We start from the raw sequence: 12,646 nt of genomic DNA, 5'->3' as shown, positions 1-12,646 counted from the left end.
GCCTACTTCTCCTTTGGAGAGTGACAAATGGTTCTTACCTGGAATTTTAGTGGCATCCGCCAGGGTTCACCTGCCACCTATTGGTGAGAATGTTCACTCCCAGTCACTCACTTGCTAAACCCCAGACTCACATCCATTCATATGCTTCCACACTGTCAGGGACTCTCTCAACCATTTTAAAAGCAAAACACTAGACATCAGTATTTGAAAATTAAAATCGTAAAAATCAGCTTGACTCATTTTGCTGCCTGTGTGAAATTCATGAATAAGATTTTATAACGAAGCTAGCTAGCTTAATTTATTTCCACCAATCTGTGCTATATTCTGACGGCTCCAGTAATGATTTTGATTAATAGTTTCACATATCTGGGATGGTTCTGGTCATTTGAACGACATCTTTTTGAAGCTGGATCAACACTGAACATAAAAGAAAACATTAGTTTTTTGTAAAGTGCGGAAACACAATAAAATGTTACCTTGTACTCTTGAATGAAATTAAACAGCAAGGTGGATTTTTAGGATTTAACCATCATGTCAATTCCTAGGCATCTATGTGTTAGTCTTTTTTGTTTTTTATTGGAGTATAGTTGATTTACAACGTTGTGTTAGTTCTCCTGTACAGCAAAGTGAATCGGTTATACGTACACATATATCCACTCTTTTTTAGATTCTTTTCCCATATAGGCCATTACAGAGTATTGAGAAGAGTTCCCTGTGCTATACAGTAGGGCATTATTAGTTACCTATTTTATCTATAGCAGTGTGTATATGTCAATCCCAATCTCCCAATGTATCCCTCCCCCGACCATGTGTTAGCCTTTGAATATAAATCCAACAACTGGCCTTCCAGACTGCCAAGGGATGAAGAGAGCATTCTTAATGGCAACTCTAAAACCAATTATGGCTCAGAATGAATGAAAAGGACCACAAGACAGGTTTTTGTTTTTTTAAGAGTTTATTCTGAGTTTTCATTTTTGGATAACCAAGCAGCTCTTTAAGGAGAATGCACAGAAGAATCATTCTGGCACTTTTGGATAGTACATAAGATTTAATAGTCACATTCAGTCTACTTGCTCAGCCCATACTCTGTGTTTGGTAAGCAAGCTCAGCCCATAGGATTCCAGAGTTAATACGTAACCATATATACAAACAGCCAATAAAACCATAATGGTGCCTAATGGCCAAAAGGATGGAGAAGGGAAGAGGACCGCTAAAGTGTCCTCTAGGCTAGCTTAGCTAAACAGAATCCACGTCACACGTGAGAACGACAGAACACACTGAGCTGAAATGAGAATTCGGAGCACGAATGGGCACTTGGCGGCATGCAGTTGAAAGAAAAGGGGGATCGTTTCATAACTTTATAAAATCCAGGCAGTTCAATGAAAGAAGTTAAGAAAAACAAACGAAAAAAAAGCAAAGGGACTGTCTGTTGTCACTGTAAAAAAGGCACTTGGAGTTAATGGGACCAGAAGTGAAGGACTGGCAGCTGATAAAAACTTCAGTACGATTTCATTAAGAGGCTTGGATGTTCAGAGGTGACACTCAGAAGTTCCTGAAAGGAGATACCGAAATAAACCACAGGCGAAAACGAAGGAATAGATTCCTTACAACCAAATTGTGTGTGTGTGTGTGTGTGTGTGTGTGTGTGTGTGTGTGTGTGTGTTTAACAAAAGCAAATCGGAAACGAAACCTAGCCAAAGCAACAATCTAAGCAAAGTAAGACCACGAAGCAGCGATGCATAGTTTTCCTTTGAGATAATGCATACCTCCAGACACTAAGTGCCAAGCTAATTTCTCAATAATAACTTCACAGGAGCATTATTGTGATAGAATGGATTCAAGCAATGCAAAAAGAGTTTCATCTGTTCCCAGAATCTGCGGGAGAACTGAGGTTATCATCAGAACTCAGCGACATCACGTGTGGTTTTTTGGTGTCCTCGGGGGTGGACACATCAAGTACGGGGAACGACGCGGACATTCTGACACTCCGTTCGGCCATCTCCCTGGAGGCGACGCATTCTTTCTTCTGAGTAAGAACTTTACTTCCAAACACTTTGACAGCAAACGGTAATTGCAGAAAAAAGTCCACTTCCCACGGTGGACGTGGTTCCACTTCCTCCGCAAACAGGTCAGCGCTTCCGTAAGAAAGAATTTTTGGCAACTGGATTCTAGTCCCCCTGTTGGGCGGCTCGGGGCCGCTCATTTGATGTTGAACGCCATCAGGGGTCGCTCCTCCCGTTTCTGCCACGGGCTCTTCTTGCCTTCGCCCTGGTCGTCGTCGTCGTCTTCATCGTCGTCGTCCTCCTGAGCGGATCGCCTCTTGTCGGAACTGGCCGATGGCGCCGGGGGGACGTCCGAGGTTCGTTTCGTCGTCTCCTCCTGCAGGCTGGGCAACTGGCCGCCGCTTCTCCGGCTGGAGCCGTCCAGCAGGCACCGCAGGGCACTGTCCTCGGGCGTCCCGACCGCGGTGCCGCCCTCGCTGCCGCTCTGGTCCATGTCGTCCAGGTACACGAGCTGCGTGTAGGCCGAGCTGTCCGCGGCCCGCGGCTCTTTCTGCGCATGCTCCTGGACCGGTGGGCGGTTCTGCGGCAGAGACAAGGGGTCTCCTCTTCCCTTTCGGGCAGATTTGGGTTCATTCATATCCACGCCAGAATCCAAACTGGCATCATTGCTTCCGTTCCTCCCAGCTCTTTGGAGATCAATGTAGGAATGTCTGACGTGTGCATTGGACCGGCCGTCCAGGGACACGAACCAGGCCCGGGGGTGGGGAAGGGGCTTCCCACCCCCAAGTTCCAACAGCGCCTTTTCGGTCAGTAGCTGGACCTCGCTGTTCATCTGAGCCAAGGCCGCGTCGTTCAGGGATGCCGGGATGGAGAGGGACTCGGACATGGACGCATTCTGTGGGGTCCACTCCCGGGTGCCCGCGTCCTGCAGGTGCTGCTGCGAGATGGCCTGGCAAGATAAGGGCTGGGCCTGGATCTGTGAGGAGGCGTGTGGGAAGATCCCCGCGTGAGGGCTGGAGAGCTCAGCCTGCAGTCTTTCGATCTCGAGCTGCTGGTCGGCTGGGACGACCAGGGGCTGGCCCACATACGAATGGTCCCCTGGGAGTTTCATGTAATGAGCCGGGATGACCAAGGCGGGTAATACTTTCCTGTAAACGCTGTCATTGACCTGGTCCACGGAACTACAGCAGATCAGCTGGCCGGGCCGCGGGAAAGAGGTAGGTCTCTCCAGGTGGTCTACGGATCGCGACATCATACATTCAGTGGGTCTGCGTTCCATCAGCTGGTCTTTCTCTGGAGATGAAGGCGCGGGGTACATGTGTTCCTGAATGGTGAGCTTACTTCCTGTGGAAATGTGGGTCACGGAGGCCTGCCCGTCTCTGTCTTGCTTTTCAAATAAAGGCTGCGAGAGCATGGCATTGTAATTCCTCCTGTAGTCACTGTTGCTGGGGGACTCATAGCCTTCCCTTTCCACAGACTTCCTGGCCTTTAAGGGGAACATCTCCACCGACTTACAGTAGTCTTTTCCCAACGTCCCACTCGGTGTCAGGTTGTCAAAGGAGATTTGGCTTTTATCCTCCTCCTTGTGAGACAGGAGTTCCTCCCGAGAGCTGAACTCCTGCGAGGTGCTGTAGGAGAGCTTCAGCATGGGCGTGTGCATGTCCACCTCCCCGCTGGAAGACATCATCTCTAAATGGACTCCGCTCATCAGCTCCTTTGAGCCCGGGGCGTCGGGGGGGCGGCCCTGGCTGGTGACGGAGAGCGGGCCAGGGAATTCTGATTCCCGTCGAGAAAACAGCAGGTTGATGTGTGACATGGAAGTTGACTGATCCCTTTTGGAACTCTCCAGGGTGGCAGGAAGTTGCAGTTTTCTATGGTGCTGGCGGGGTTTCAAGCACTTCCGCCTGCGATCAAAGATACAAACCCCAAGATTAAAGATTCTCAGAACAGTGAAGGTTCAAGTCGAAACCTAATTCTCAATTCCCACAGGAAGAAACAAGACAACACAATGAATTGGCAGCCAGGAGCCTTCTCACCCCGCACCCTCAGCCCTAGTTTGATTCTGAGGGTCGCAATGTGCAGATTTTACCCCAAGTACATCCAAGTTATCCATTCAAAAGCAGAGTCGACGATAAACATTCTTGCAAGTCGATCAGATGAGGCATCAAAATAAGAATAGTTCTGCTGTGTCCTTGAGAATATCATCTCTTCATTACCATGTAGGACTATTCTGAATGAATCATGACAACTTATTTTTTTGTGACCGCCCTTCTAAGAAACATTTTACACAGTGTGCCTCCCACTTTGTTTGCAACTTACGTGACAGATGTTCAGTTCTTAGGTACTTTTTCATGAGAAAAAAAGGACCTCGACTCAGAAAAGGACCTCGATACCAATGCTTGCGCAAGAAATTCCAAATTATAAAAGACAGTGCCTCAATGGTAAAACTTTACCTGCAATAATATAAAAGGAGACACAGCAAAACCAAAAGAATGAAAGCCATTCCTCCCAAGATGGCCAAAAGAAACACCGTGTGATACGTGGCGATGTCCTGTGTGACAACGGGACCTAAAAAGTCAGAAAAGGGCATTTGAGATTTGTGAAAACCTTTCAATAAAAAGAGGGGAAATGAACTGAGAGCGTGATGTCTTCCTTGCTCTTATTGGCTGGGGTGTGGAGCGGCGGCCGGATGCAGACACCCTTTAGATGATGTGCCTGCAGCATCACCGTCACTTCCCTCAGTGAAAAGGGATTACGCAAACCATCACCAGAGCACTCTGAATACTCAAATTCCATGTGCGGTGTCCAGGGTCCTTCCTTAGCATTGGGTACCATTTTCATCATTCTAAATATGTGATCTTTTAATAAAAGAAAGCTAGATGAATGATCATATAATGAGGGGACTCATCCATTCAGAGACGGCCTGAAGCCCTGGGGATTTTATGATACTGCAGAAGAAAAAAAAAAAAGTCATGAAATTTGATTCTCACTTTCCCTGGGCAATGATTGCTGTGTAATCATTGGCCTAAACCCTTGGCCTAAATGAATCAGTTGGTATGTATGAAATAACTTTCTGTGACTTAAAAAAAATAATCCGCAGCTTATTACAGGGGTATCAAGGGTTTCCAAAATGCCTCCCGTTTTTAAAAAATAACATCTGTCTCTCTAGTATCTGTTCAAAATGGCTAACCTGACGTGGCAACAGAACTTACAGACAAGGTGATCAGAGGTAGACATATTTTCTTTTTAATCTACATGAGAATCCATTAAATTAAATTGGGATTTAATTTACCTTAGAATCCCAAGAGGTAGTTTAACTTACTCCTTATGTTCAATAGTAGTAAGGATCTCCCTTAATGTTGCTAACAATGGACTGACAGCAATAACGAAAACCTCCCCAACTTACAATACTGGGGCACCTATTGGTGTCAGGTATCTTGGCAGTGCTCCAAGAGATGGGAAGGAAGGACTGTGGTTGTATCGTACATTATGTCAAAGGAGCATGGTTATGATTACTAAACACCATAAACACCCATTTTTTAATTGATTTTTTATATTCGAAGGGACAGATTTCTTCAAAAATCTCTTAAAAGCTAGATAAATCCAAGGAGACTTGTGGATTTTTTAAAATAGTGACATTACTTAAGTTCAAAAGATGACATCATTCTCTCCCAATTACAAATCATTTCAACGGGGTAAGGGTGAATATTTACAAAAGTTGGAAAAATTACTGACAACTACCTACTGCCTTAATTGTTCAGAGAAACTTTTTTTTTCTTTCTTTTGACACAGAGACAACCCCACAGACATACATAATGCCTTGGCAGGGGTCACCAAGAAACCTGGGGTACACATAAAAATCATTTCCAAATAACTGAAGCTTGGTCCCTTTAAGTACTTAAAATGCTATTATTTTAACTTCTGCCAGTGGAAATCTTGATAAACTTCACAGTCATACTTCATTTCCTTCTTAACCAGAGAATGAAAGAGAAAACTCTATTTTCTTGTTGGTTTTGGGCTCACGAAAGCACAGCATCACTGTAATTTGTTTTAATATAAGTGATGGCTGTGTGGTTACCAATATACACATTTCTACGTTAAATGCCGTCAGGGCTGTACTATGTGTGCTTTTTATGGCTTTTTGTCTCTTCCTTCACTGCCCTCAGGAAGCTTGGGTCGAGCTACATCTAGCAGTTCTTCTTCCCCTCTTTACAAAAGCATCTATTAATCTGTCGCATGATAGGAACACCAATCGCCATGGTTCTTTGAAATAGATCTAAAATAAAAGTTAACTTTAATGCACGGGCTTTGTGGTCTCTACTTTGGTACTTAAGGCCTTTTTTTTCTTTCTTACCTTACTCATAATCATATTCTAGATATTTCAGATTTGGAGACTGAGGCATTTCTGCAGCTGGTTCATGCCTACATGGCTACAAGAACCATACGGTAAAGGGCAATGCATACTCTTATAACCCAGATGTGAAGTGTACATTTTCCCAGGATTGGACTATAAAGTGAATGTAACTGACTTTTCAACACCCATCTAGGGTTGGCCTCCATCAAATTAGTTACTTTGGGAGACTAAGTGTTCATCCCAGTGATGATTCCATTGGTAAAGTATTTTGGACTCCCATTTTGAAACTGCCTTCATGGTTAATTGACGAGACAACTTTTAATCACAGCACATTTTCACCTAGCTCAATCACCTACTTTATTCACCAGCCTTGGAGGTGGGTGATTTTAGATGTGTCTAAGAAAAACCATAGGGACCCTCTGGGCAAAAAGATTGGCCACCTATGAAGAGTTTCTCTAATGATGACAGTCCAGGGGAAAAAGGTTCTAAAGGCATTTTGAGTACTGGAAGCCATACACTGGAAAGACTTCTCGTAAGGTGACTATTTTGAAAAAAGCAATTCTAGAATACTCCTAGGGATAAATCAGGGTGGTTCGGTTAAAAAAACCCCAAACTTTTAGTCAAAATATTTGTGAAATTAAACTTCAGTGAAAAACACGAGTTAATTCACGTATCCTAAGTGGAGATGAATATTCTTTTAGATATAAAACAACAGGCTTACTTTTAAGCCTTTCAGAAATGCCCGATCAAGGTTTTTGCCCCAAGAAGCCTCCAACGGTGACTTTCTGCTGGTCCCTCTAGTGACTGCCTTATACTACGTGTTCTCTTGCACCAGGCCACAGCTGTTTCAGAAATTAGGGAGGAGGTCTGACCCGCCTCTGTGGGCTTTAGATTAAGAATTCCCTACGGCAGCTGTCTGAGCAAAACAGAGATTCGAGACAAGGCTATTTTCTATGCATGATTCTTATGCTGGATGGGAGAGTTCCAACCAGAACTCCCCCAACCCCCAGGAAAAACCTTTGACTCATCATTTGCTTTTTCACACTTTCAACCATATTTAAGGAAGATGTGATCTCCCTGCTGACATCGCTTTCCAAAGCACACTTAGCCTGAACCCTCAAAGGAATCGGTTCCCATCACTGCAGATTTCGGGGGTCCTGTTACCTGGGTTGGGAGGAGACATGGCCGCCACCCAGTACCCCAACTGAGGGGCGATGTATGTCCACGTCAGCTGGCTGCCTTCCTGGTGCACGAGGCCGAGACCACTCTTCAGCCACGTTCCTGTGGGATGCAGAAAAAAACTTCAGCCACATGCACGCTAAACTCCTATTTAAGGCTTAAGCCCATTGTACAAGTCACCTTCGGTGTCGTGTTTAGAACCCATCAGAGAGCCAAAAGGGTCCAGCTCTCACGGAGGGACTGCATTTCGCTTTCAGGAAAGAGTCGAACTTGTTTTTCTTCCTGATTAAATGACTTTCATCCACTTTATCACACGTCCCTGCTTCCAAACGCAGATACTTTTAGCAGAAGCTTTTGGAGTTTACTCCTACACCATCATGTCCCATCTCCTCCGGAAGCCTTAGGGGTTTAGAAGCAGAATAAAGGTAGCACGAAAAGGGCTGGTGGGACGGGAAAGAAGAGGGTAAACTCCAGCTCTGTTTATAGTCTTCATCCTCAAGCAAATAAACGGATTTCCTCTCTGGAATCGCAGACCGGTGACATCAGAGTTGCTTGGGGAAGTTATTATTTTTTTTTTTTAACATCTTTATTGGAGTATAATTGCTTTACGATGGTGTGTTAGTTTCTGCCTTATAACAAAGTGAATCAGCTGTACATATACATATATCCCCATATCCCTCCCTCTTGCGTCTCCCTCCCACCCTCCTTATCCCACCCCTCTAGGTGGACACAAAGCACCAAGCTGATCTCCCTATGCTATGCAGCTGCTTCCCACTAGCTATTTTACGTTTGGTAGTGTATATATGTCCATGCCACTCTCTCACTTTGTCCCAGCTTCCCCTTCCCCTTCCCCTTCCCCGTGGCCTCAAGTCCATTCTCTACGTCTGCGTCTTTATTTCTGTCCTGCCCCTAGGTTCTTCAGAACCATTTTTTTTTTTTTTTAAGATTCCATATATGCTTCGGGAAGTTTAAAAAAAGTATATAGATTCCTTGGTCCTATCTTTGCAAATTCTAACCCATAAGACTGGCTTAGGCGAGTATTTTAAGAAGCTTCTAGTTGGTTCTGATGCTGGGAGACATCTGAAGATGGGAGACATGGAGTACATCCAGGTCAGGGCTGTCTTCAGTCACTACTGTGACTAGTGTCTCACAGTAGTGAGCACCTCTGGGTGCTGGCCCGCCGCAGCAATGTGCTTCCTATACAAGCTCTACAGTTCTCACAGCGACCCTACAGAGGAGGACTTATTTTCCCCTTTTAGACACTGGACACTGGTGAGACACGGAACTCTTCCGAGACCTCCCAGGGGCAGAGGGCAGAGCAGGGGCAGACTAGGTCTCTCTGTGTGTCTGGCCTCAAGGCCGGTGCTATTTCTTCCACTCTGCCCTGCCGCATCTCCTACGAAACCTGCCAGCGTTTGAGAACTTTTTTACTTTGTAAGGTTTCCAAGGAGCCCGTCGCCCAAGGCTGCCTGGCTGTCACCTGTCTCACCTGCAGAGAACCTTGCTTTGAGAGCCGGGGAGCAAGGGAGATTGCTGGCTAGGTCCCCACCAGCCCGGGGACACGGGTCTCTCACACGGGGTTCCTCCTATGATCACCCACCCCCTGAAATGTCTGCATGTGGAATCCTGTCCCCTCCGGGACTAAATGCGCCAGCTGTGCACCAAATATTCCACCTTCTAGTCTCCAAATCCCTGCCTTTCCTAGGTATACACATCACCGACGAGGCAAGAGCAGTTTTCTTTCCCTCCTGAGAAAAGCAGCAATACCTGGCAGACTTCCTAGGGCCTATCAGTTGCCATAGCAACATTCAGATGTAGGGGGTGGAAAGGTGCCCCAGCAACGCCTCCCATAGCCCTCCCTCCCCTCCCCCTCTTCCTCCTCCATCTCCTCCCCTCCCCCTCCTCCTCATCCTCGAAGACAGAAGGTGAACAAAGAAGGAAGATGGGAAGAGGCCAGGCGTCAGCGGGTGCCCTGCGTAGTCTGACTGCCCCCTGCAACAGGCTGAATCATGGCCCCGGAGGATTTCAAGTCAAGTGAGACAAGAATATACGCTGGAAGGTTTCCCAAGTGAGGATGAGGATGCCCACTTCAGATTCACGTGCTGAAGAGCATCAACCCAGAGGTGGTCCAGCCACTCCGAGCATCACTCACTCCACAGGGCTGCGGAGAACATGGAAACAGGGAGCATGTGACAGGCGGCTAACGTGGTTCTGCATCGGGTCAGAAAGCTCGCCTGAAGGCAGAGAACGGATCGTTTGCCACCACTTCCGCTTTTCCCCTCGAGGACCCCACGCTGTTTAGCTCATGACGTACACACCCGACCCCACTCCCACACGCTCTCCCACAGGAGTGGCCCTGCCAGGATCTCCTATCAGCCAGGAAGACGCCTGCACTCTTTGGTTTGCAGTTTCCCTCTTGAGTCACTGCTCTTCAAGTGGAGCGGATTAGGTTAGGCTAAAGGCGACCAGAGGAAAACAGCTGGAGGCTCAGAGCCCTGAGCGCTCACTCAAGGGCGAACCACCTACCTGGATGGCTAAGTCGCCTTGGCTTTCTACGACACAGCCAACTGGAAACGGGCTTTTTTTTTTAACCTGTACGCGGGCCTCTCACTGTTGTGGCCTCTCCCGTTGCGGAACACAGGCTCCGGACGCGCAGGCTCAGCGGCCATGGCTCACAGGCCCAGCCGCTCCGCGGCACGTGGGATCTTCCCGGACCGGGGCACGAACCCGTGTCCCCTGCATCGGCAGGCGGACTCTCAGCCACTGCGCCACCAGGGAAGCTCTGGAAACGGGCTTTTAAAACACCTCCCAGTTACACTGGGAACAAGCCTAAAGGGTTGACAGACACACACACCCCGCACCCAGCTAACAGGCCCCCAAGTCCAGCCTGTGATGCTTGTGGGAGCCAGAAGAGCCAGGGAAAGGCGCAATACAAGCTGCTTTGGGAGCTCAGTAAGAACGAGTGCCTCTTGCGGTGGGCAGAGAAGGCTGGGACGAGCTGGGCTCCGGTGAACAGGCAGGACTGTCACCGGGGTGGAGGGTGGCCAGCAGAGAGAAAAAAGAGGGAACAGCATGCACAGAGGCATGGTAAGTTACTGGCCCGGGGAACGGGAGGGCCGGAGACTGGGGAGGGCCGGGCAGGGCTTCCGGCGCCATTAGCAATGGAAGGCCACCCGCCCCCACCCCCAGTTCTTCCCAGGTTGGTCCTCACAACACACACTTTTACCAGTCTGTGACTTTGCCCTCAACTGTTGTTCCAACCTCACATGCTTTTCCTCTCTTCCAAAAATCTACCCACGCTTCAAGATTCAAGTCACATCCTGTGTCCATCCTGAGTCCCTCCTGCGCGCAGGGACCTTCCAGGTCTCGGCGACCCCAGGGCACATGTCACTACATCACCCGTTTTCCAAAGCATACCTCGGGCCGAAGTTGCTAACCCTCATCCTATGTTCCCTTTGTCTTCTCAACACCCAGAAACATCCGTGGCGTGGGAACATGACAGTACTTGAGGGTGAAAGCCAGACGTGCAAACTCCCCATTTCCCCTCAAATAATATCAGATGACCTCCTGTGCAAAGGTGGGTGTGGCTGGCAGGAAATGCAGTTAAGCTTGGGATCTACTCTTTCAGACCAGAGGGAACCAAGCCAGGTGGGAAAGAGGCGTTTATTTCAGCCTAAGTTTTCTGTGAAACATACATGTGTACAATGAATAAAGGGCAGCCAAGATTCAGCAATCACGTTGTTGCTGGCAAAAGCCATTTCCAAGCTTTCTGTGTAGGAAATTAGCTACAGGGAACACAAGAATTAATGAATTGTGTACTAGAAACATATGCTTCTCATTACTGAAATCCTGATGCTGTGGTGTGAGGCTGTTTTCCCACCTGAGGAACCTCCGCACTCGTAAGAGATTCTTGTGCTCATGGCTGGAGAGCCACCGCCGGGAATGGTCACTGGTGACCGGACAGCCGGACACACAGACCTCTGGAGAGTCTCTTTTGTTGAGCAGGTTATATGACCGCCAGACCCGCGGACAGGGTACCAAGAGCGGGTCCCTTCCATCTCTGTGGGAGCCTCGGCGCTGGTCAGACAGATCACGGGAAGACCCCGGGTGCTCCTGCTTAGAAAATTCCAAGTGCAAGGCCACTGGCTTGTTCCCCTCCCTCCCGGGTGGGGCCAGCCTCTGAACACCCCTTGGTCATCACAGCTGCTGGTAGGGCTGCCAGGGTCAATAAGCTTGTCTCCCCTGTGGTCCGGACATTAGGGCAGCTGCTGAGGTCATAACAGCATAACGCGGCTTCCTGCCGACTCCCCCGGGCTCTTCGCAAGCGGGCCGTCCAGGCAGGTCTCAAGGTGGGTCACCTGGTGAAGGTGTGCAGGTAGGAGGAGGGCGCCATGCTTCCTTGTGCTCCACAACGCCAGCCCAGCCAGGCTGCCACCTTCATGCACGGCGGCCACTGCCCAGGGAGGGTGGCTGGCTGTGAAGCAGGTGTGCCAGGGGCAGGTGTGCGAGGGGCAGGCGGGCTGGCGGCTGTGTGCGTCTCTGTGCTGATGGAGCCCCATGCCGCGTCCATTACTGGGACTCTTATGTGTGTGAAGGTGGGAGAGCGATCCCTCTAGCATCACCGAGGGATGAAATTCCGCAGTACTGAAATTGCTAGATCATCAGCTTTCAAAGCATTTGAACTCTTTCTCTTTAATGGAACCTTTGTATTAAGAAAATTAAGAAATTAATATATAAAACGGATAAAAGACAAACTTCTCGGGACTTCCCTGGTGGTGCAGTGGTTGGGAATCTGCCTGCCAATGCAGGGAACACGGGTTCGAGCCCTGGTCCGGGAAGATCCCACATGCCGCAGAACAACTAAGCCCGTGAGTCACAACTACTGAGCCTGCGCTCTAGAGCCCGTGAGCCACAACTACTGAGCCTGCGCTCTAGAGCCCATGCTCCACAACAGGAGAAGCCACCGCAATGAGAAGCCTGCGTACTGCAACGAGTATCCCCTGCTGGCTGCAACTAGAGAAAGCCCGCACGTGGCAATGAAGACCCAATACAGCCAAAAATAAACAAATTTATTTTTTAAAAAATTTTTTAAAAAAAGACAAGCTTCTCT

The 12,646-nt window shown here is 48.3% G+C and overlaps 1 protein-coding gene across 1 annotated transcript in view; it reads right to left on the bottom strand.

Annotated features, from left to right (window-relative positions):
* Positions 1 to 936: 936 nt before the first annotated feature.
* FAM171A1 (family with sequence similarity 171 member A1) overlaps positions 937 to 12,646 on the bottom strand; it is a 144,592-nt gene continuing 132,882 nt past the window's right edge. The window contains 5 exon segments of the mRNA XM_032617629.1: positions 937 to 3,260; positions 3,263 to 3,452; positions 3,454 to 3,907; positions 4,457 to 4,571; positions 7,522 to 7,638. Of these exon segments, the coding sequence (XP_032473520.1) occupies positions 2,200 to 3,260; positions 3,263 to 3,452; positions 3,454 to 3,907; positions 4,457 to 4,571; positions 7,522 to 7,638 (1,937 nt within the window). The 3' untranslated portion in view covers positions 937 to 2,199.

This window comes from Phocoena sinus, chromosome 2 (genome assembly GCF_008692025.1).
Source record: "Phocoena sinus isolate mPhoSin1 chromosome 2, mPhoSin1.pri, whole genome shotgun sequence".
In the NCBI taxonomy this organism is placed as follows: Eukaryota; Metazoa; Chordata; class Mammalia; order Artiodactyla; family Phocoenidae; genus Phocoena; species Phocoena sinus.
This window is presented reverse-complemented; position numbering and strand designations above follow the sequence as displayed.